The sequence below is a fragment of the Lepidochelys olivacea genome (genome assembly GCF_965140295.1).
Source record: "Lepidochelys olivacea isolate rLepOli2 genome assembly, chromosome: 10".
NCBI lineage: Eukaryota > Metazoa > Chordata > Testudines > Cheloniidae > Lepidochelys > Lepidochelys olivacea.
In genome coordinates this window covers 13292872-13318223 of record NC_140420.1, presented here as the reverse complement: position 1 = coordinate 13318223, position 25352 = coordinate 13292872, and the positions used below count along the sequence as shown (strand labels likewise).

At 40.5% G+C, this 25352-nt stretch overlaps 2 protein-coding genes across 2 annotated transcripts in view; one reads left to right on the top strand and one right to left on the bottom strand.

Moving 5' to 3' along the window:
- Positions 1-25352, bottom strand: part of CHLSN (cholesin) — a 191226-nt gene that overhangs the window by 149989 nt on the left and 15885 nt on the right. The window lies entirely within an intron of this gene.
- GPER1 (G protein-coupled estrogen receptor 1) lies at positions 1456-2688 on the top strand (the record flags this gene model as incomplete). The annotated part of the gene is made up of 1 exon (XM_084642046.1): positions 1456-2688. The coding sequence occupies exon 1, from the start codon at positions 1612-1614 to the stop codon at positions 2686-2688; it is 1077 nt and encodes a 358-aa protein (XP_084498172.1). The 5' UTR covers positions 1456-1611.

The window sequence follows — 25352 nt, the reverse complement described above, 5'->3', positions numbered from 1 at the left end:
ATTCAAATATATATGGCATGTTTAGATCTCTAATTGAAAAATCAGAATGACCTCTGATAAACAAAATTTCATAAAAATGCTTTTGTATGAACAAACACTTGCATTGCAATAATGCCTCAAAATATATTCTGCTAACTACTAGCAATAGCTGGAATTATTTTTAAGTCATTAAGTCAAAAAATAAATTTCATAATAGAAGATATTTTAATTCTGTCCAGTTCTAATAGCCTGATCATTTTCTCTCCTGGGAATGTGCACCACCAGTATTTTAAATCACTAAAATTTAAAAATAATAAAAAGATAAAGCATCTATTAATTTATGTATTTACCCAAGCATATCTTTGCATGTCTTTTACAGGTATACATTTTCATTTTTATAGTACAGAACAGAATGTAATCATCTTACTACTAAAAGGTTTATTATTTTTAAAACAAAATTAGGTAAAATCAACTTTAAAAATATTCAAATTGACCATTTTCTTGCCTTTTTTTTTTTAAACTTGGAAACTTTTGCCAAGATTTCAAGTTTACATATAAAATTACATTTATATAAAGTTCTTATTTTTCACGCTCGTGTGTTGTTTTCAACTCCATTCCCATTATGGAAGTTAATGCAGTATAATTTATTGCAAAGAAAATAAGGTTAAACATGAAGATGGTATAAATTAATACAAATTCACATTATCTTGAGGTTTTAAAAGATGTCTTTTCCTTCTGTCTCTTTCTCTGCAAGCAGAAGGTACCAAGGTACCATCTGTCTAGATTTTTTCTAACATTTTTGCAGCCAAAGCCTATGCTACTTAATAAGCTTGCTATTTGACTAGGAAAACAAGGAATATGATACATAGTAAAGTTCCTCTCTTCTACTCCAGAGATTCATGGGTCAGCTTCACTGATTTATCCCCCCCTCATATTTATCAATGTTAAGAGTTCCTGATTAGCACACATCTGATCAGGTTGCTCCTAATACTCTCTCTCTCATGTACATTAAATGCTTTTTTTTGCTGAACATTTGTTTATATGTATTCAAGCATCATGTTCCTAAACATACAATCAGTTGTGTATGTAAGTGTAAACCCACAATCCATATACCATAGAATGCCCGAGCTTTAAAAAAGTTAAAATAAATCATCTAGGCATGAGTTTAATAATTTTTCATTTACTAATTGCAGGTCCAAGGATATTCAGTAATTGTTAAAAGGAACAAACAGACCTAAAATTCTGCCATTTTCCAATCTGCAAGAAGGAACATTTGTGAAGAAACATTTGTGTACGTGCAATTCAACTACCATTAAGTTCAGAAAGGTCCTACATGATCTGAAACATTAATTTTCTCATTTGCCTTGTGCATGGCATCTTACAAATAGCAAATTTCTTAAACGGTTTACTTTTCTGTAACTGATAAATTTCAGCTAATTTCAAGCCTACTTGGTTTGGCTTCCATTCCATTTCCAAACAGTTTAAACATTTTATACAAAAAAAAGTAAACCTCTTTCCAAATCCTTAAAATGCTTGTTGTAACCTCTGTGGAAATCCCAACAGTTTAACCATTTTGGCACTGAAAGTCAAAGCGTGAATACCGATGTAATCTTTCCAGCAGAGATCCTAACCATGGAATCTTACACAGGAGCAGTATCACCATTTATTTGTAACGGCACATCTTTTGAACTAAATGGATCACATTTATGCAATGAAAGCATGTCTTCTATCTTGGCTGATAAATCAGAAGAACACCAACAATACATTATTGGGCTTTTCTTATCATGCCTTTACACTATTTTCCTTTTCCCTATTGGTTTTGTGGGAAACATTCTGATTTTAGTTGTGAACATAAGTTTTCGGGAAAAGATGACTATTCCTGACCTGTACTTCATAAACCTTGCAGTAGCGGATTTGATTTTAGTTGCTGACTCCCTCATTGAGGTTTTTAATCTTGATGAAAAGTATTATGATATCACTATAATTTGCACTTTCATGTCTCTGTTCCTTCAGATCAACATGTATAGCAGCATTTTCTTTTTGACATGGATGAGTTTTGACAGATACATAGCACTTGCAAAAGTAATGAGGTCCAACATATTTCGTACAATGCAGCATGCTAGATTAAGCTGTGGCCTCATATGGATGGCATCTATCTCTGCAGCACTAGTGCCATTTACAGCTGTACATTTGCAGCACACTGGAGAGGTCTACTTTTGTTTTGCAGATGTAGAAGAAATCCAGTGGTTAGAAATAACCTTGGGGTTTATAATCCCCTTTGTGATCATCGGTCTTTGTTACTCATTAATTGTTCGAGTTCTTGTAAAAGCACACAAACACAGGAGTCTTCGACTACGGCGCCAAAAGGCTCTTCGAATGATTTTTGTAGTCGTCCTGGTTTTCTTTATTTGCTGGCTACCTGAAAATGTCTTCATTAGCGTTCAGCTTCTTCAAGAGAAAGGAAAGACTCTCTCTTCAGGCAACCAATCTTTTCGGCATGATTATCCCCTAACAGGACATATTGTAAACCTAGCAGCCTTTTCTAACAGTTGTTTGAACCCACTGATTTACAGTTTTCTAGGTGAAACTTTTAGAGACAAATTACGGTTGTATGTTGAACAGAAAACTAAAATGACAACGTTCAGTCGTTTTTGTCATGCTGCCCTAAAGTCAGTCATTCCTGACAGTAATGAGCAATCAGAAGTTTAATTTAGTAGTGCTGTATAAAAACATAACTGAAAATTGCACAAATATAGAACAAAATGCCTGCTACTAACAGTAAAATATAGGTATGTAGAATGCCCTGCTGAGTATTGAAGGTTTATACTCTAAATATTTTTATGACAAGACTTTGATGTGGAAGAATACATTTTAGTCAGATTTATATTTAATCATCAACAGGATTACTAAAAACTGACTAATAAGGGGCCTTTAGTTTGCATTATACATGTATGAATGATAATTTATCAGGAAACGTTATCAGACTAGGAAGAATAGAGATAACTCGATTATCAGAGAATAGCTACTTTGCTGTCATATGCTAGGTGTTCCCATTTAAATAATGAAGCTGCCACAACAGTGGGAAAACTCATTACAACACATTGATGTGGAGATGCAGAAAAAAAGTTATTGATTTACCATCCAAATATAGCCATTTGACAACTTTGCTAAGAACTACTGTGCTATACACAGGACTGTATATGCTTTCTGTTCTAACATACGTTTCAGGCATTGATTTTTTTGTTTGTCTTAATGTAATATAGAACTAGGATGAAGATTTTTTTCCTCGTTTGTAATGTTCACATCAACGCTTCATCAAATCTGAAGTCACGCATATTATCCTCCTCATCTGTATTACCTTATCTCAGAGAATCCATCAAAACAAAATTCATTGCTTCACTTTATTTTTGAATATTGTCCATAGAAAAATCAGGGTCTTTTGTCACAAGCACAAACTACAGATTAAAGTGTCCTAATTATCGAAACTACTGCTATCTTCATTTTAATTTTTGTGTGTGTATGTATACACACACACACACACAGACAAACACATTTACGTCAGTCACTACATTTAAATGAAAATTGAACCATTTTAATATTGTAACAATATTGGTCTTGGTTGTAAGAATGGAATATTGCTGTTTTTTTAAAAAAATACTTGCCTTCTACAAAAAAACGACAGTGTAAGAAACTCTCATTAAAATGTTGGAAGCCTCATTATTTTTGGAATCACACAATTTCTGTAACTGAGAAAATGATGAGCCATCAGGTCTTTTTCCAAATCCACTGGCCTTTCTGGATCTTAGGTACCTGCTGGCTTCTTTGTGGATTTTCTCCTTCACAGAAAAGTCATATCAAGAAGAAATAAAAGGAGGAGTTACGCAGTGGATTGGGGTGGGGTGGGGAGGAAGAGAGACATACGACTTTTCCAAATTCTGCGAGCCTGGAAACTAATAAGTGAGCTTTGAACTCAGATGCCCTGACATATAGCATGTAACAGGTTACTGCAAAGCCTTCACACAAGGTGCTATCAAGTCTTAAAGATCACGTTAAGACCACTAAAAAAAACCCATAAACATTAAATCAGAGCTGCACTGAAATATTACTTGTTATGTCTCTTGAAATGCACAGAAGACTACACATATAAAATCTCGCTATGTGCAGGCAGTTACACATGCAAATCTCTCCAAACTGAGATAAGAGCCCTTCATTCCTACTTCTCATGTATTCTACATCGGCATGGTTATGACATATGAACAAGTATTTTTTAGATAATTTTAAAGAACATTTCTCATGAAATTACATTTCTTCTGAAATACCCGAGTTTCTTAATGGAAGCTGCAGTCACAAAGGACTTGACCTATAGGTGCCTAGGTACAACTGGGTGATGGGTGGATTAACAACACATTTAGCTAGACAGATATTCCTCAAATTGATTTACATGAAAACTGTATGTTGGTGTTTCCTATACCTGTTTGTTCTGGTGTTATTTGCATATTTTCGTCATCCACAGCATCTAAGGAACAATTTCACTTTTGCATATCTTTCCCGTGGGAGTGTGAATCCATCTCCTCTCAGGGAGGACGTCCGCTTTATCATACCTTCTACGTGTAGAATGAGTTGCTATACAACACTTAGCAACAAATCTCCCATATTTCTGCTGTCTAACATGTGGTGTTTTGTCCTTTTCCCACCCACTTTCATCTCTGCAATTAACCAACATTATTCACCAGCTATTGATTTGTCAGTGTATATTAACTTCATCATGGAAAGATTGGCATTTCAACTGACATAGAATCAAAGGAATGGATTCTTCTCTCAGGTAAGCACTGCAAATGATAAAAGAAAGCCACATACAAAAATCATGCATGTACAAAAATCCTGGATTGTTCCTGGCAAGTGTCAAAATTACCAACATATCTTACCTGTAGTCAAAAAAAAAAAAAAACCCCAACCCAAACCAGAAACCAATATCATTAGATTTTATTTAAGCTCACAAGAGGATTGCCTATTCTGTTTTTGGAGGCCCAAAGGAATGTTTCTTCTTGTTATTCATGGATTGTAATTATATCTGTTGGATCTATGTGTTGGAAGAAGGCCTTTTCATCAGCAATAACAGATTATACAAAAAAGAGAAAGCATTTATGTTCAGAGATCTACCATGATAGCAAATATTAGCAGAGCTCCCCTTCCTGTGAATTAGCTGTTTCTACATGTAAAATATACTGGGAGATCGTAATCACATACTATTTACTCACCCAGTTCCAAAGGATGTCCCAACATGAGTATCATGTTCTAAACATGATAAATGTCTAACTTTGGAAATAACTAATTTTTGACAATGTATCTTCAAAACTCTGAAAACTTTTTGTAGTCAGCTATTTTTAATGTTCAGATACCACAATGATACCTAGAAATATCTAGGCAGGTTAGATTGTTATAGAGTGAAAAAACAATGTGTAATGTCAGGAATGACAAAATATACAATTCCTCTTACTGCCATAATGTACCACATTTAGACCCAAAATTACAAGTATGCCTTACCAGGATAAAAAAAAAAAAAAAGCAGTTTTCTGCTGCCTACATATTTTAGCTCTGAATATAATTATGTGCTTCTTGAAATCCTAGCTATAGTTCTTCAATTACTCACTAAATAAATCCTCTGCTAGGGTGCAGAAACAGCTCACCTCCTCCCACCACTTCTCTATCTTCTGTTTTTTAAATTCATGTAAATGAAGTAACATTCACATACATGCCATTCAACTTCTATGTTTGCTTTACCATCTACAGCTGCAATTAAACATAATCTGCCTACACCATCACATATGGGATCACTTGTTTCAGGAGTTCATCCATTTACAGAAAGGACAATAATTTGGCAAAGCAGGTTTCCCCTGCCCTTCTTTGAAGTTGGAAGGTGTGTTTATCATTAAGTATGAAGTGCTTTTGTGGGGGAGAAAAGGGGTACTCTGGGTTGCTCTCCCACTTTCTTCCTCAACATCACCTTTGAGTCCCACAATACAATGACCTGCTCTTTAGCCAAGGAAGGTAGGTCAAATCTCCAACTGGAGACCATTAACTCTGTTCCAAACACTAGATCATTTAAGAAAACATGCCTCCTCCTCACTTCCAGTTCACTCCCCCTACCAATCTTCAACTCCCTGAAAGAGAGACTGGGTTTAGGACTCAAATTCAGGTCTCCTGTATAGCAGGAACCAAAGATAAAAGTTATAAGTATTTTGCATCTGCTATTGATTTTGAAGGGAACTTTTACCTGCAGCAAGATTCTAGAGAATTTAGAAAAAATTTAAAGATATAAAACTTCATTATTTTAAACTAAACCCATAAGCTAACTGCAATATTTGTATTGCCAATTGTGTGAGGAACAAACAACAATTTTTTGCGTCACTGGACAGACCTATCTTTTGTCAAAAAACAATTTTGCTTTAATCTAAATTAATTTAATTAGCAACTATTTCTAAGAACTATTAAATTTAATTTTAATTAATGCTTTTTATAAATTTAATTGCATTCCAGAAAATACTCTGAACAATTAGATTTCCACTGTAAAAAATAAAGGATGTCCCAACATGAGTATAAATTATCAAAAATCAAATTAAAAAATGTAAAATATAACTTCAAAGGTAACCACTCAAAATTCTGAATAATTTAATCTTTGGAAAGGACTTCATGGGCATTGTTAAAATGTTAGGTGGATGCTTCACAAACACTGTATATAAAATCTATGCACATTACAGGTGCTTAAATACCTTGCTGTATTGGGGCCTATATGAAGCGTCCGGAGACATGAAAAAAAAATACAGTATTACCGCTAACGGTATTATTTCAAAAGTTCCCAATGAATTAGGAGCAAGTCCCACAGAAAATAATCAATGAGACTTGTACTCCTAAGCCATGTACGGGCTTTTGAAAATCCCATCTTACACTAACAAACCTGTCTCTTGAATATGTTCAGTATTAGCAAATGCCAAATAAGGAGATAAACCAAAAGAGTGGTCCGTACAAATGAATGACACATCCAAATATGTTGTTTAGTGGAAGATTTATAATCAGAGATGAATAACTATAGATAAGTCACTAAAGCAATTGCCTCTGGCAGCTGTGCACAACCTTTTGTAGTGATAATCAAGGTGGACCATTTCCAGCAGTTGACAAGAACATGTGAGGAACCGTGGGGGGGGAATAAACAAGGGGAAATAGTTTTACTTTGTGTAATGATACATCCACTCCCAGTCTTTATTCAAGCCTAATGGAATGGTGTCCAGTTTGCAAATTAATTCCAATTCAGCAGTCTCTCGTTGGTGTCTGTTTTTGAAGTTTTCGTTGTTGAAGCATTGCGACTTTTAGGTCTGTAATCGAGTGACCAGAGAGATTGAAGTGTTCTCCTACTGGTTTTTGAATGTTATAATTCTTGAAGTCTGATTTGTGTCCATCTATTCTTTTACGTAGAGACTGTCCGGTTTGGCCAATGTACATGGCAAAGGGACATTGCTGGCATATATCACATTGATAGATGTGTAGGTGAACGGGCCTCTGATAGTGCGGCTGATGTGATTAGGCCGCATGACGGTGTCCACGAATAGATATGTGGACAGAGTTGGCAACAGGCTTTGTTGCAAGGATAGGTTCCTGGGTTAGTGTTTTTGTTGTGTGGTGTGTGGTTGCTGGTGAGTATTTGCTTCAGGTTGGGAGGCTGTCTGTAAGCAAGGACTGGCCTGTCTCCCAAGATCTGTGAGAGTGATGGGTCGTTCTTCAAGAGAGGTTGTAGATCCTTGATGATGCACTGGAGAGGTTTTAGTTGGGGGTTGAAGGTGATGGCTAGTGGCGTTCTGTTATTTTCTTTGTTGGCCTGTCCTGTAGTACTTCTGGGTACTCTTCTGGCTCTGTCAATCTGTTTCTTCACTTCAGCAGGTGGGTACTGTAGTTGTAAGAATGCTTGATAGAGATCTTGTAGGTGATGTCTCTATCTGAGGGGTTGGAGCAAATGCGGTTGTATCATAGAGCTTGGCTGTAGACAATGGATCGTGTGGTGTGGTCAGGGTGAAAGCTGGAGGCATGTAGGTAAGTATAGCAGTCAGTAGGTTTCCGGTATAGGGTGGTGTTTATGTGACCATCGCTTATTAGCACCATAGTGTCCAGGAAGTGGATCTCTTGTGTGGACTGGTGCCGGCTGAGGTTGATGGTGGGATGGAAATTGTTGAAATCATGGAGGAACTCCTCAAGGGCTTCTTTTCCATGGGTCCAGATGATGAAGATGTCATCAATGTAGCACAAGTAGAGTAGGAGCCTTAGGGGACGAGAGCAGCTAGAGCTCACTGGTCACCTGGTGCTGGTTCTACTCCTTTTTTCCAGCTGCTAAATTGCATTCAAGCTAAAAACACATTAAATACTTCCCCAGTACTACTTCAGTATGTAAGCAATTGCTGTAGTTAGCACAAATGTTATAGGACTGCAATAGGGAAGTGAGGTTGTCTGTGAAGTTGTGAATGGTAGAGGAGGTGGGTCCACAAGAATCTCTCTATTAAGTAGTAGTCCATACTATGAAAAAGTATGAGAATCCATGATTTAAGAATTTAGGATCAGCTCTTTGATAGCCAAGTCAAAAAAAAATTTAAATGTGCACTAAAATCTAATACTATTTGACAGCAATTTCTACAGAAGTAGGAAAAATCTGAAATTTAAGTAAAGAAATCAGCTGTATGAAGCAGCTAATTTTGCTTTTTAATAATTATCCACCCTGGTAGCCCATTGGATTGGTTTGATTTTTGTTTAAAAAAAAAAAAAGGCAAATGAAATCAAACTTTTTTTGTTAAACTTACAGCAAAAATATAGATACTTTATAAGAGTAAAACTATATTTCTAGCTGGTTTTAAAAGATTCCAAAAATGGCTTAAGGTCTTAACCAAGGTTAATGCAGTTAAATTTTTCCATGGCAAGAACAATACTGGGGAGGAAGTTCCATTCCCCCATACTCCACCTGAAACCTCTTCCTTGGTTACCCATTCTGGTCACCATTCAGACACCTAAGACACTCTTGACAGGGCTGCCTACAGCAGAACACAAGTCACTACTCCAAGAGAAATGCACATCTCGTTGGCCAGCAGTAAATTTCATGCCTGCAATATTGATTACATTCATGGAAGTCTGTGGCCATGAAACTTGCTGCATCTGTGCCTTGCTATATAGGGGATGCTCACAGCAGGTTACAATGTTTTTGTTTGTTTACATTTAACAAATTTGTTGCCAATGAGCCGTTTTCACCTTAGAATTGGCAACAGCAAGCAAGGGATATTTTATTTTTTTTAAAGGTGACAACTCTGCTTATTCTTCAGTTCTGCTGTCAGGGTTTCAATACCATGTCTGACCCTCTGCTACATGTTAATGAGCTAGCCATAGGATCTCAGAACATGAACAATCTTCATTCAGGTTTCAGAGTAACAGCCGTGTTAGTCTGTATTCGCAAAAAGAAAAGGAGGACTTGTGGCACCTTAGAGACTAACCAATTTATTAGAGCATAAGCTTTCGTGAGCTACAGCTCACTTCCTCAGATGCATATCGTGGAAACTGCAGCAGGCTTTATATATACACAGAGAATATGAAACAATACCTATTCCCACCCCACTGTCCTGCTGGTAATAGCTTATCTAAAGTGATTTCCAGCACAAATCCAGGTTTTCTCACCCTCCACCCCCCCACACAAATTCACTCTCCTGCTGGTGATAGCCCATCCAAAGTGACAACTCTTTACACAATGTGCATGACAATCAAGCTGGGCTATTTCCTGCACAAATCCAGGTTCTCACATCCCCCCCACCCCCATACACACACAAACTCACTCTCCTGCTGGTAATAGCTCATCCAAACTGACCACTCTTCAAGTTAAAATCCAAGTTAAACCAGAACATCTGGGGGGGGGGGGGTAGGAAAAAACAAGAGGAAACAGGCTACCTTGCATAATGACTTAGCCACTCCAAGTCTCTATTTAAGCCTAAATTAATAGTATCCAATTTGCAAATGAATTCCAATTCAGCAGTTTCTCGCTGGAGTCTGGATTTGAAGTTTTTTTGTTTTAAGATAGCGACCTTCATGTCTGTGATCGCGTGACCAGAGAGATTGAAGTGTTCTCCGACTGGTTTATGAATGTTATAATTCTTGACATCTGATTTGTGTCCATTTATTCTTTTACGTAGAGACTGTCCAGTTTGACCAATGTACATGGCAGAGGGGCATTGCTGGCACATGATGGCATATATCACATTGGTGGATGTGCAGGTGAACGAGCCTCTGATAGTGTGGCTGATGTTATTAGGCCCTGTGATGGTGTCCCCTGAATAGATATGTGGGCACAGTTGGCAACGGGCTTTGTTGCAAGGATAAGTTCCTGGGTTAGTGGTTCTGTTGTGTGGTATGTGGTTGTTGGTGAGTATTTGCTTCAGGTTGCGGGGCTGTCTGTAGGCAAGGACTGGCCTGTCTCCCAAGATTTGTGAGACTGTTGGGTCATCCTTTAGGATAGGTTGTAGATCCTTAATAATGCGTTGGAGGGGTTTTAGTTGGGGGCTGAAGGTGACGGCTAGTGGCGTTCTGTTATTTTCTTTGTTAGGCCTGTCCTGTAGTAGGTAACTTCTGGGAACTCTTCTGGCTCTATCAATCTGTTTCTTTACTTCTGCAGGTGGGTATTGTAGTTGTAAGAAAGCTTGACAGAGATCTTGTAGGTGTTTGTCTCTGTCTGAGGGGTTGGAGCAAATGCAGTTGTATCGCAGAGCTTGGCTGTAGACGATGGATCGTGTGGTGTGGTCAGGGTGAAAGCTGGAGGCATGCAGGTAGGAATAGCGGTCAGTAGGTTTCCGGTATAGGGTGGTGTTTATGTGACCATTGTTTATTAGCACTGTAGTGTCCAGGAAGTGGATCTCTTGTGTGGACTGGACCAGGCTGAGGTTGGTGGTGGGATGGAAATTGTTGAAATCATGGTGGAATTCCTCAAGGGCTTCTTTTCCATGGGTCCAGATGATGAAGATGTCATCAATATAGCGCAAGTAGAGTAGGGGCTTTAGGGGACGAGAGCTGAGGAAGCGTTGTTCTAAATCAGCCATAAAAATGTTGGCATACTGTGGGGCCATGCGGGTACCCATAGCAGTGCCGCTGATCTGAAGGTATACATTGTCCCCAAATGTGAAGTAGTTATGGGTAAGGACAAAGTCACAAAGTTCAGCCACCAGGTTAGCCGTGACAAGTAACTATTGGATACTATTAATTTAGGCTTAAATAGAGACTTGGAGTGGCTAAGTCATTATGCAAGGTAGCCTGTTTCCTCTTGTTTTTTCCTACCCCCCCCCCCCCAGATGTTCTGGTTTAACTTGGATTTTAACTTGAAGAGTGGTCAGTTTGGATGAGCTATTACCAGCAGGAGAGTGAGTTTGTGTGTGTATGGGGGTGGGGGGGATGTGAGAACCTGGATTTGTGCAGGAAATAGCCCAGCTTGATTGTCATGCACATTGTGTAAAGAGTTGTCACTTTGGATGGGCTATCACCAGCAGGAGAGTGAATTTGTGTGGGGGGGTGGAGGGTGAGAAAACCTGGATTTGTGCTGGAAATCACTTTAGATAAGCTATTACCAGCAGGACAGTGGGGTGGGAATAGGTATTGTTTCATATTCTCTGTGTATATATAAAGCCTGCTGCAGTTTCCACGATATGCATCTGAGGAAGTGAGCTGTAGCTCACGAAAGCTTATGCTCTAATGAATTGGTTAGTCTCTAAGGTGCCACAAGTCCTCCTTTTCTTTTTGCGAATCTTCATTCAGATTTATAATTTAGGCATGCTTTTTTCAAAGGTGTTATCAAAACTATTTACATTGACATGTTACTCTAAACTTTTAATACTTGGCTTTAGGCTTCCTTTTAGCCTTCCTTCCCATCATTCAGTGATATGACAGAACGAGGAGCTAAGAATAAACAGCTACCTACTGAGCCAACCACGGTAGCTGACAACTGCAAAAGCACTGCAATTCTGCTTTGTTCTGAGAATCTGAGATAGCACAGCTTCATCTCATTATTTCCAGCTCTGCCACTCAAGTACTGCAAAACTACAGTATACTTTGATGAGCAGCTCTGGTGAATTTTGTAGCAGCATTAATGATAATGTGAGCCTCAGTTTTGGAGACTGAAGTAGCTTTGATAGTCTCCAGCAGAGCTAATGAACTCCAGTGCCCAATCCCATGGGCTACTTTCCAACCATTTTTCCCCCCAAATTCCCATCTCCCTCCACATCATATTTTTAACAATATGTTCTTTTCCATGACAATCTTATAACATGGTTACAGAAAATAGATTTCTCCCCATACATCAATACATTTTGGAATATTTTTAATATACAGGATTTTCACTTAAAGACAATGCTGAAAATTATTTAGAATATGATTTTAAAGGTTTTTGAAAAAATATTTTGTGATAAACATTGTGATTTAAGAGTTTGGAGAAGGATGCACTATTAACTAGAAATATTTACAATAATGCTTTGCAAGTTCAAATAAATAGAATTCTAAATAGGGATGGTCTTAGCATTGGGTACAATCCATTATTTAAAGAAATTCTGCTTAGCTTTTTACTTCTGTATTTACTAATAACTACTGTGATGATTTGTTTCAGAGTAGCAGCCATGTTAGTCTGTATCCGCAAAAAAGAAAAGGAGTACTTGGCTTATGCTCAAATAAATTTGTTAGTCTCTAAGGTGCCACAAATACTCCTTTTCTTTTTGTGATGATTTGGAGAATCTGTCTATGCACAACTTACCACAATTTCATAACATCAACCAGAATTCATATCATTTGTGAAGTCAGTCATATTCTATCAGGGCTGTGTTCAGGTATCTTAGTAGTCCCCGATTAGGGACAACAGAAAGTAGTTAAACCTTGATGGCTCCCATTCAAATTGGGAGTGTTTTAGGACAATGGGATGGCCATATCCTAAGTAAAACCAATTTTCTCCAACTTCTCTGCAAAAGAGAGTGGGGTTGGGAGAGTGGAAAATCCCCAAAGAACAAAGATCAGACATTAACACTGGGTTTTAGAGACTGCAAGGCCGGGGGGGGGGGGGGGGGGGAGAGGAGGAGAGAAATCGGAGGAATTCACAGAGACAAGTATCAGAGGGGTAGCCGTGTTAGTCTGTATCCACAAAAACAAAGAGGAGTCTGGTGGCACCTTAAAGACTAACAGATTTATTTGGGCATAAGCTTTCGTGGGTAAAAACCCCACTTCTTCAGATGCATGGAATGAAAATTACAGATACAGGCATAAATATACTGGCACATGCAGAGAAGGGACTTACCTTACAAGTGGAGAACCAGTGTTGATAAGGCCAACTTTCTCCACTTGTAAGGTGACTCTTCAAGTTGGGCAAGAGAGAACAGAGGGCATGCTTTCATAGCAGAGTGTCCTCCTTTCTTAACTACAGGACAAGCTGATAAAGGAGGAGGAAACTGGATGCAGAGGAAAGAGAGACTCCATGATTCAAAAGAGAAGCCATGTGCAAAAGGTACTGCCCTCCTAGAGCAGTGTTTCTCAAATGTGGCCACCAGAGGTTTTTCTTGTAGTCACAGCCTTCTGAGCTGTGATTGGGGGTGGGGGGGGCAGGAGAGAAGTGGCAAAATAGCAGCCCCTCCCTGTTGCTCCTGGATGCACCGCCTTGGTGTTGGTTACTAGGGCCACCAGCAGGGGTTGGACCCTGCCCCCCTCCGGAGACACCTGGGGCACAACGCTGGAAGCAGGCAGACAGTAAGTTCCCCACCTTCCCAGGGGCAGTGGGGCTCAGGCTTTGGTCTTCAGCCCTGGGGAGGCAGGGCAGCACGCTCTGGCCACGGAGCTTCAGGCTCTAGCCCTGGGCTCCAGCCCTGGGCTACGGCTGTGTGGCAGCAGGCCCCATGCTCCATCCGCACAGCCTTGGGCTCCATCCCCAGGCCCTGTCTGTGGAGCTTCGGGATCTAGACACAGGGATTCAGGCTCCAACCCACAAGTATTTTAGGAAAAAATATGAGAGCGGCCACCAGCAAGCGTTAGTGGCCGCACTCTGAGGCCATCAAAAATTTTGTCCTGAGAACCCCCGTCCTAGAGGACTCTGACATGAACCCAAAGAATGCACAAGAGTGGTGAGGAAATGGAGGCAGAGAAATATATACAGGTATTTTATTATTTTGTCTAGATCTGTACATTTCTTATGCTAGCTAACATAAAGAGCTATTTGTTTTTGGAACCGTTACAATGCTTGTGTCTCTATTTGCTTCCACTATCACATGTCCCTGGAGAGGTGAACTGTAAACCTACATTTCCCACAAGGTTGGAGCTCTGAAAGACGATGTGCTAAAGCTACTGGGGACTGGGAAGTCTGAGGAGTCAGCACTTGTCCTGCGTGCCTGCCTGGGTCAGCAGGACCATGAAGTCCTATTGTCATGAAGTGATAACAGAGTCTGGGCCCAGGAAGCGTGCAACAGGTGCCATGGAAAGAGACAGTGTTGCAGCCTAATGTTGTGATATCCGGATGAGAGAGCTTTACCAGCTTTGTGACAATTACACTCAAAATATACATAAAGACCATTCCACTGTTTAAATTAAATAATTTTTGTTTAAAAATCCCCAGACTGCTTGACTAGTAAGTGCAGTCACTGGTAATTGTTAAAAGTTTGGCAAATTACTAGGAAAATGTGTTTTGGGAAGACAGACAAAAGGAGAAAGAAACAGTGTCGAGAATCGAAGAAGTTGACTTCCTTTGGAGTTGGGATGGGAGTTTTTTGATGGAAGGCCAAATATATCAAATATATCCCTAACACAAAAGGTCGGGATAAATTCATTTCTTACCTCAGCACAGGATATACCTCCTGTTTTAGGCCTTCTCTCAACAGAGGCAGCAACATAATGGCCATCAAGTGTTATCATCCTTGCCATAGAGTTCTCCCACATAGGAAGTGCTATAAAACTTCACCGAAGAAGGAGCAGCGGAGATAGTCCTCACCTGAATACGGATACATTTTAATTCTTGTATTCTGGTGCCTGGACACCACAGTAATAAGAGTGCTAGGTATGGAGGAGAGGAAAAGAGAGCATGCACAAATACAGAAATAAGTACCACGTGTGGGTGTAAAGGCATCCCGATCATCTACCTGTAGATTAAGTACCAACAGAAAGGCTGAGTTAAGGATGCGTGTGGCAACAATTTTAAAATTTTAAATTTTAAAATTTCTTGGCTTTCAAATATCAATAATAACTGAAGTCAAAGTTTACTTCTGACATCATTACAATTTTAATGTAATTATGCTTTTTGTGTAGGTATTCATAATAAAAGGAAACTGTTTATATAGTGAAACTTTGATTTGTTGATCTAGTTATGAATCTAACCCTGAGTTTGATTTGGTTCTAGCTGTGGGCCAGATTATCAGTTACTGGGACAAGTGCTGGATTTCTTGAAACTGATTGTGCATTCCAAAATTTTATGCACAATCAGTAAAGGGAGATGGACTATAACACAGTCACTCTTATTATGTTGTCCACACTATGGAAAAAGTTTGAGACTCTGAATTGTAGCCCATCAGGTTTTGTTTTTAGATTAGGTGAAATTATTAATTGAAAATTAGATTAATTATGAATTTAGGTCTTGTTTCCATTTGTAAATTGCTCATGAGTTGATCCATTTTTTTTCCTGGCATCCTTTTGTCTACGAGAGACGGTGGGAACTGCAGCCTATGATGTAGATGGTTTGCAATGTCTCATGTGACTGAATAGGCCAACCCAAGATTTGCATGTTCTTTGGCAGTTATTGCAAATATATCTTGGTTGGGAGCTGCTTGCTTCCTATGGGCTCTTTTCTCCTCAAGCTGGAGGAGCCAGCGCCTGTCATGGATTTTGATACCCTGATGGAGACAATGGCGCCACTTGTTACGATCACTTGCCAAGATTTCCCATTGGTCAGGATCAATTCCAAATTCCTTCATATCTCACTTGGGACGTCCTGTTGTTCTTGCTCCTTTTGATAGCTCCCCGTATAGCATGTCCTTGGGTATGCATCCATCTTCCAACCTCAGATGGCCCAGCCAGTGCAGTCGTCTTTGCTTGAGCAGGGCTGTCACAATTGGTAAATCTGCCCTTTGAAAAACCTCTCCATTGGTGACTTTATCTTGCCATTTGATGTTGAGTATGCAGTGTAAACAACATAGGTGGAAACTGTTCAACCTTTTCTCCTGATGAGCCTAAGTCGCCCATGTTTCCCCACCATACATGAGAGTGCTGAGGACGCAAGCTTGGTACCCTAGCATTTTGGTCTTGACGGTAAGCTTTGAGTTGTTCCATGCCCTTTTAGTTAGTCTGCTAAAGGTGGTGGCAGCCTTTCCAGTGCAAACACTTAGTTCTTCATCCAGTCCGAGGTTGGTAGTCACAGTAGAACCTAAACAGCTGAACTTTTGGGCTACTTCTAGCTGGTTTGCATTTAAGGTAATTGAAGGATCTTGTGGAATCCCCTGTCCTAATACAACTGTTTTCTTGATGCTGATGGTGAGAGCAAATGCCTGACAGGTACTTGAAAAGTTCTTGTAATAGATCTTCATTGTGGGCAGCATCATCAGCTAATAGAAGTTCCCTGTTTAGCACCTTTTTGACTTTGGTCCTTGATTTAAGTCGGGACAGATTGAAGTGTTTCCCATTTGATCTTGTGTGGAGATACACTCCATCTTTCATGACCTTAAACGCAGAGTTCAAGAGTACTGGGAAGAAGATTCCAAAGAGTGTAGTGGCAAGAACAAATCCTTGCTTCGCTCCGCTTTTCATCTCAAAGTTGTCCAAAGTGATCCGTCAAGCTGGACAGTTGCTCTCATGTTGTTGTGGAATGAATGCTTAAGACTTAACAGGGTTGATGGACATCCTATCTTTTCTAGTCTTGCAAATAGACCTGCTCTGCTGACTGTGTCGAATGAATCATAGAATATCAGGGTTGAGAGGGACCTCAGGAGATCATCTAGTCCAACCCCCTGGTCAAAGCAGGACCAATCCCCAAGTTTTGCCCCAGATCCCTAAGTGGCCCCCTCAAGGATTGAACTCACAACCCTGGGTTTAGCAGGCCAACGTTCAAACCACTGAGTTATCCCTCTTCATGAGCCATGGCATTAGGCTGGGTCCCCAGAGATAACTATAGGCATTTCAACATCTCCAACGGTTATTTTCTGGTCTGGAAAGTAAGTCCCTTGCTGCAGCTGTTCATACAGACCAGAGTTCCTGAAGATGCGAGCGTCATGTACCTTTCCCGGCCATTCCACATTGATGTCAGTGAAACGTCCCAGGTGATCCACCAGTGCTTGCAGCACCATTGAAGAGTACCCTTTGCAGTTTATGTACTGGCTGCCCTGGTGGTCTGGTCCCAAGATAGGGATATTCATTCCGTCTATGCTTTGGTTAGGTCCACAAAGGCGATGTACAATGGCGGTTTTGCTCTCTGCACTTTTCTTGGAGTTGTTGCAGAGAAAATATCATATCTATAGTTGATCTTCCAGCCCTGAATCAGCACTGTGATTCAGGGTAGACACGATTCGCCAGCTGTTGTAGGCAGACTAAGATTACTTTTACGAAAGCTTTTCCTGCTATGCTTAGAGGTGAGATACCCCTGTAGTTGATGCAGTTGCCCTTTTCACCTTTAATTTTTATACAAAGTGATGATGTTTGCATCACGCATCTCATCCTCTTTCCAGCACTTAAGTAGCAGCTGATGAAGATATGGTAATAGGCTGTCTTTCCCACACTTGAGGATTTCCGCCGGGGTGCCGTCTTTTCCAGGAGCCTTGCCACTTGATAGCAGATCAGTGGCCTTGCTTTGCTCTTCTACAGTGGGCTCCATATGTAGCTCTGGCATGACCTGTAGAGTTGGTATTTGGTCCAGTGATTTGCTGGTGATGTTTCTTTCTTATGCGTATAGCTCTGAATAGTGTTCAACACAACGAGAAACCTGCTTGCTTTTATCTGTAATGATTTCACCGCTGTGCGATTTGAGAGGAGCAACCTTGTTGTCAGTGGGACCTAGAGCTTTCTTCAGGCCGTCATCCATGATTTTGAGGTTTCCTTTGCCTGAGGCTGTCTGTATCTCTTCATGGAGCTTGATCCAGTAATGATTTGCACAGTGTCTGCTTGCTTGCTGTACCTCGGTTTTTGCATGATCCATTTAGGGTTTTTTTTTATATGTAGGTATTTGCTAATAGTCTGAACAAAATTTGCAAACTCGAAATAAATTCACTATTATTTGTGTTGTTTTAGGAGAATATGAAGCTTCCTCTACAATCATTGGTGGTCAAACAACACAGCAAGTTCTTACATGGAAAAATAATACTGAGAAAGTATAAAACTTTTTTAGCTTACTGTATTGTGATTGAGAACTGGAAACATGGAGAGCCAGCATCATGTGACCAGTTAGCTCTCTACAGACAACCAGCAAGTGCTCCAGTGAGCCATAGTTTGCAAACCACTCAGTTATAGTAATGCAACTTACATACTGCAAGAACTTCTCTGAAATAACATCTGACACTTTGCAAGCCTTCAAAAACTTATCCTTACAACATGGTTCGAATCACATCTTGCAAACCATATGTGTCTATTTCCCTGTAATACCTCAGGGCTTTGTAATGGGGCCATTACAGTACTTTCCATTGACATGTTTCCCACTTGCTTCACTTTTCCATCATTATAGTATAACCCCGTCATGGTGATTACACACCATGCACTTTTTTCCTCTCTCTGCTTTGGTTGCAGCCTCTGTTCTGCTGCAGTGTCTGGCAAAGATTTAGGATTAGATAGCTCCACATTTTCTAAACCTCAATTTGGAAAGATTGAAATAATGTTGGCTGGTTTGTGACATGTGTCTGTGATGCCTGTAGCAATTTCCAGACTTCAGGCAGTCAGCTTTTGTAGAGGGAGAACGAGATAATGAAGCGCAGCAAGCAGCCAAGGGCAGGCAGCTACTGACAAAAATAAGGGGGAAGGGCTCACAAGAGTTGGCAGCTACTTGACCGAGTCCAACTAATCTTTGGAATTAAACTCCAATGTCCCTATTTAAGGAAAAAAACACTTTTACTGTACCTTGAATTTAAAAGGGTACAATTATTTTAGAAAAAATCCTTTAGGAAATATAGGAACCCTGACGACTCCGGTTGGCATCAAGCTGCCAACTGGGCCATTAAAAGTCAGGTTGGCTATGCAGTGGAGGCCTTGAGCTAAGGCAGGCTCCCTACCTGCCCTCGCTCCACACAGCTCCTGGAAGCAGCCACCGGGTCCCTGCGGCCCCTAAGCACTGGGGCAGCCAGGGACTGGGAGGTTCCACGCGCTGCCCCCACCCTCAGCGCCAGCTCCACAGCTCCCATTGGCCAGGAACCGTGACCACCACACAGCCGCATGGCCACCCATGTGCCTAGAGGCCATGGGGACCTGGCAGCCACGTCCTTGGAACTGCAGTAAGCCGCCGGGACCCTGCCCCCCTACCCCAGCCAGCCCAGAGTCCCCTCCTGCGTCCCAACCCCTCATCCCCCACCCTACCCCAGAGCCCGCATCCCCCAGCTGGAGCCCTCACCCCTCTTACACCCCAACTCCCTCCTGTGTCCCAAACCCCTCATCACTGGCCCCACCCTCAGCCGGAGCCCTCACCCCCTGCACCCCAACTCCCTGCCCCAGCCCAGAGCCCACTCCTGCACCCCAACCCCTCATCCCCAGCCCCACCCCAGAGCCTGCACCCCCAGCCCAAAGCCCGTAACCCCCTCCCCTCCCGCCGACCCCAGCTCCCTGTCCCAGCCCAGTGAAAGGGAGTGAGGATACGGAAGAGTAAGCGACAGAGGGAGGGGGTTGGAGTGAGTGGGAGGCGGGGCCTCGGAGAAGGGGCGGGGCAGGGGTGATTGGTTTTGTGTGATTAGAAAGTTGGTAACCCTAGGAAATCACAGAACTACAGGCCTCTACCCAAAACATCGGAAAATATAGACATGAGCATAGCCATGATTACAATAACTTTAATCAAGAGAAAAAACCAGCAATCCCTCACCTGTTCCAAAGAGAATCAGAAAAGAGAAAAAGACAAAACAGCAAGTAACAAAAGGGGGGCCTCATCCAAAGCCAACTGAAGTCAATGGAAAGACTCCCACTGACTTTAATGGGTACAGCTCAGGCCTAAAATGGGTAAATATGAGAAACAAAGTTCCTGTTCTTTACAATATAAGAAAAAAATATGAACTAGGCAGAATGTTACTAGCTAATAAAGGCTCAATTTTTCACATACTTGACCATTTTTCTCTATATTGTATATAGAATCTCTGATTATTCTTGAAGGGGTCTGGTACTACCCCATGGCTACAGCCTCTTGACAAGTTTTCATGTGATTTAAATGGTGCCTGGTGCGAAGGTTGAGGATCTCTCGAGGCATCTAGATAGACTTATGTGTAGTGCTGGGGAGAAGCTGGTGGTCGTGGCACATATAGGTACCAATGACGTAGGGAAGGGTAGGAGAGACGTCCTGGAGGCCAAATTTAGGCTGCTAGGAAAGAGACTGAAATCCAGGACCTCTAAGGTGGCATTCTCAGAAATGCTACCAGTTCCACGCGCAGGGCCAGGTGGGCAGGCAGAGCTTCAGAGTCTCAATGCGTGGATGAGACGATGGTGTAGAGAGGAGGGGTTTAGATTTATTAGGAACTGGGAAAACTTTTGGGATATACAGGAAGGATGGGCTCCACCTAAACCAAAGTGAATCCAGACTATTGGCACTTCACATTAAAAAGGTTGTAGAGCAGTTTTTAAACTAAGAGATGGGGGGGAAAGCCGATTGCTGCAGAGGCACTAGTGGATCGGACAGAGACTTCTCTTAGAGGAGAGTCTATTGACAGAGATTCTCTACGTTTTAATCAGGAGGAGGGGATGGAAGAGGATAAAGCGTGGGCCAGATCAAACGAGAAACATTCATATAAAGAATCTGACACATCAGAAAAGGGCAGACAAATAAGCAGTGATAAGTTTTTAAAGTGCTTGTACACAAATGCTAGAAGTCTAAATAATAAGATGGGTGAATTAGAGTGCCTTGTGTTAAAGGAGGATATTGACATAATAGGCATCACAGAAACCTGGTGGAGAGAGGACAATCAATGGGACACAATCATTCCGGGGTACAAAATATATTGGAAGGACAGAACAGGTCGTGCGCGGGGGGGAGGGGAAGGGAAGGGGAGTGGCACTATATGTGAAAGAAAAGGTAGATTCAAATGAAATAAAAATTTTAAATGAATCCACATGTTCCATAGGATCTCTAAAGGATAGTAATTCCGTGCTCTAATAAGAATATAACAGTAGGGATCTATTATCGACCACCTGACCAGGACAGAGATAGTGACGATGAAATGCTAAGGGAGATTAGAGAGGCTATCAAAATAAAAAACTCAATAATAGTGGGGGATTTCAATTATCTCCATATTGACTGGGTACATGTCACCTCAGGACAAAATGCAGAGACAACATTTCTCGATACTTTAAATGACGGCTTCTTGGAGCAGCTGGTACAGGAACCCACAAGGGGAGAGGCAACTCTCAATCTAGTCCTGAGTGGATCTGGTCCAAGAGGTAACTATAACAGGACCGCTTGGAAATAGTGACAATAATATAACAACATTTAACATTCCTGTGGTGGGAAGAACACCTCAACAGTCCAACACCGTGGCATTTAATTTCAGAAAGGGGAACTATGCAAAAAATGAGGAGGTTAGTTAAACAGAAATTAAAAGGTACAGTGACTAGAGTGAAATCCCTGCAAGCTGCATGGACACTTTTCAAAGACATCATAATACAGGCTCAACTTAAATGTATACCCCAAATTAAAAAACATAGTAAAAGAACTAAAAAAGAGCCACCGTGGCTTAATCACTATGTAAAAGAAGCAGTGAGAGATAAAAAGGCATCTTTTTAAAAGTGGAAGTCAAATCCTAGTGAGGTAAATAGAAAGGAGCATAAACACTGCCAAATTAAATGTAAAAATGTAGTAAGAAAAGCCAAAAACTCAAAAGGTAATAACAAAATGTTTTAAGTACATCAGAAGCTAGAAGCCTGCTAAACAACCAGTGGGGCCCCTGGACGATCGAGATACAAAAGGAGCACTTAAAGATGATAATGTCATCACAGAGAAGCTAAATGAATTCTTTGCTTCAGTCTTCATAGCTGAGGATGTTAGGGAGATTCCCAAACCTGAGCCATCTTTTGTAGGTGACAAATCTGAGGAACTGTCACAGATTGAAGTATCACTAGAGGAGGTTTTGGAATTAATTGAGAAACTTAACAGTAACAAGTAACCGGGACCACATGACATTCACCGAAGAGTTCTGAAAGAACTCAAATGTGAAATTGCGGAACTATTAACTACGGTTTGTAACCTGCCCTTTAAATCAGCTACCATACCCAATCACTGGAAGATAGCTAACAAAACGCCAATATTTAAGAAGGGCTCTACAGGTGATCCTGGCAATTACAGACTGGTAAATCTAACGTCAGTACCGGGCAAATTAGTTGAAACAATAGTAAAGAATAAAATTGTCAGACACATAGAACAGCATAAATTGTTGCGCAAAAGTCAACGTGGCTTCTGTAAAGAGAGATCATGTCTTACTAATCTATTAGAGTTCTTTGAGGGAGTCAGCAAACATGTGGACAAGGGGGATCCAGTGGACATAGTGTACTTAGATTTCCAGAAAGCCTTTGACAAGGTCCCTCACCAAAGGCTCTTATGTAAATTAAGTTGTCATGGGATAAGAGGGAAAATGCTTTCATGGATTGAGAACTGCTTAAAAGACAGGGAACAAAGGGTAGGAATAAATGGCAAGTTTTCAGAATGGAGAGGGGTAACTAGTGGTGTTCCCGAAAGGGTCAGTCCTAGGACCAATTCTATTCAACTTATTAATAAATGATTTGGAGAAAGGGGTAAACAGTGAGGTGGCAAAGTTTGCAGACGATACTAAACTGCTCAAGATAGTTAAGACCAAAGCAGACTGTGAAGAACTTCAAAAAGATCTCACAAAACTAAGCGATTGGGCAACAAAATGGCAAATGAAATTTAATGTGGATAAATGTAAAGTAATGCACGTTGGAAAAAATAACCCCAACTATACATACAATATGATGGGGGCTAATTTAGCTACAACTAATCAGGAGAAAGATCTTGGAGTCATCACGGATAGTTCTCTGAAGACGTCCATGCAGCATGCAGCGGCAGTCAAAAAAGCAAACAGGATGTTAGGAATCATTAAAAAAGGGATAGAGAATAAGACGGAGAATATCATATTGCCCTTATATAAATCCATGGTACGCCCACATCTTGAATACTGCGTACAGATGTGGTCCCCTCATCTCAAAAAAGATATACTGGCATTGGAAAAGGTTCAGAAAAGGGCAACTAAAATGATTAGGGGTTTGGAACAGGTCCCATATGAGGAGAGATTAAAGAGTCTAGGACTTTTCAGCTTTGAAAAGAGGAGACTAAGGGGGGATATGACAGAGGTATATAAAATCATGAGTGGTGTGGAGAAAGTGAATAAGGAAAAGAGCATGAGGTTGTGGCCCTGACCATCTTGGCTAATAGCCACTGATGGACATATCCTCTTTTTTGTAACCCAATTATACTTTTGGCCTTTGCAACATCCCCTGGCAACAAGTTCCACAGGTTGAATGTGTATTGTGTGAAGAAATACTTCCATATGTTTATTTTAAACCTGCTGCCTATTAATTTCATTGGGTGGACCCTGGTTCTTATGTTATGTGAAGGGGTAAATAATTCTCTATTCACTATCTCTACAATACTCACGATTTTATAGACCACTATCATACCTCATTGGTGTATCTAGGGCTGCTTCTCAGATAGTAATCTGAACTTAATGTCACCCCTTAATTTTGATAATGAATCTCAGAAACCACTATATCATTCCACCAGGAATCCATCCTGTTAAATTATTTTACCTTTCCTAGGAACACTTGTAAAATAAATAAGAATTATTTCTGCCTCTAACTGCTGTTCCCTCATACTATTCCTACTCTTATTAAGAAATGGTAAATCTAATACTCTTAAAATTCCTGAGAAAGCATTTCTGTTCTACTGACCTGCATAATATAACAGATAAACATTTGGTAAGCATTCACTAATTTTGCTTGGTTCCAAGACTACCATCTGATGCACAAGTTATTTCATTTATCTATCTTATTATTCATTAATAGCTAAAACAAATATGACCCAATCTTTTCACCTCACTCATGTTATTTAGTTTATAGATGCAGAATTTTTTTTTCTGCCTCTTTGGGGGATATCAAATTATATTTACATATCAAGCAAAATAGTTCTCCATGGGTTTCTTATTTATACTATGGAACTTTTCCAATCTTCCCTCCCCCTCAAACCTTTTAAAATTTTAATACATATAATTTGTCCCCTAATAAAAATCTTTAATACAGATTCCCCTACAACACAAAGATAAAATATTGGGGGGAGGAAAATATGGCCTTTGGTAAAATCAGCAAAACTGAAATCTCTCAGTAAGTAAATTACATTTTACAAGTTTGTTCTGCCAACAACTTAATGTTAACAAAATTGTATCAAGAGTAACAGCCAAGCAACAAGAAGATTCTGACTCATAATACAGTGTCTTACATTGGGTATATGTCCAACTCTCAAGCCCAGTCAAGGAAACCTGTTTTTGTATGCACAGCTGTCCTCATTTCATCCCATACTGGGATGAGGCATCTTGATTGCCATCTTTTTAATCTCCTCTAGCAAACTTACTGCTTAAATCAACTCTCCACTAAAAACCGTGGCCAACGCAAGTTGCGTTGTCAGACAGCCACCAAGCCTGTATATCAGTTAGGCACTTTCATACTTGGCTGCTTGGGTCTGCACTGCATGTACGCACCAGAAGTGCTTGTATCGACATAAAGCATGGTGCACCATGAGTAGGTATCCCAGTGCACCACATGCTGCTATCTGGTACAATGCCTTTTGGTAAATTTGCACAATGCGTTGTGGGATACTAATGACTTGCTCAGTGATCTCCAAGCGCTTAGGGTCAAGCTCGCAGCATGCAACTTTCTTCATCCCATAATGCCACTCATATCCCACAATTTTCACACCATTTTCCCCCCCCAAAGATCCCACAAAACCCCACAGCACTTTTGGGTGAATGCCATCTCTTACAGAAGTCTGGAGCCCACAGAGCTCTGCACTATTCTCATAACATCGCAGATACAGGACACATGATTCTCCTGTATTTGTAGACCAGCAGGAAGTACCCCAGCACTGGGAGATGTGACAATTACTTTTAAGGACATAGGAAATA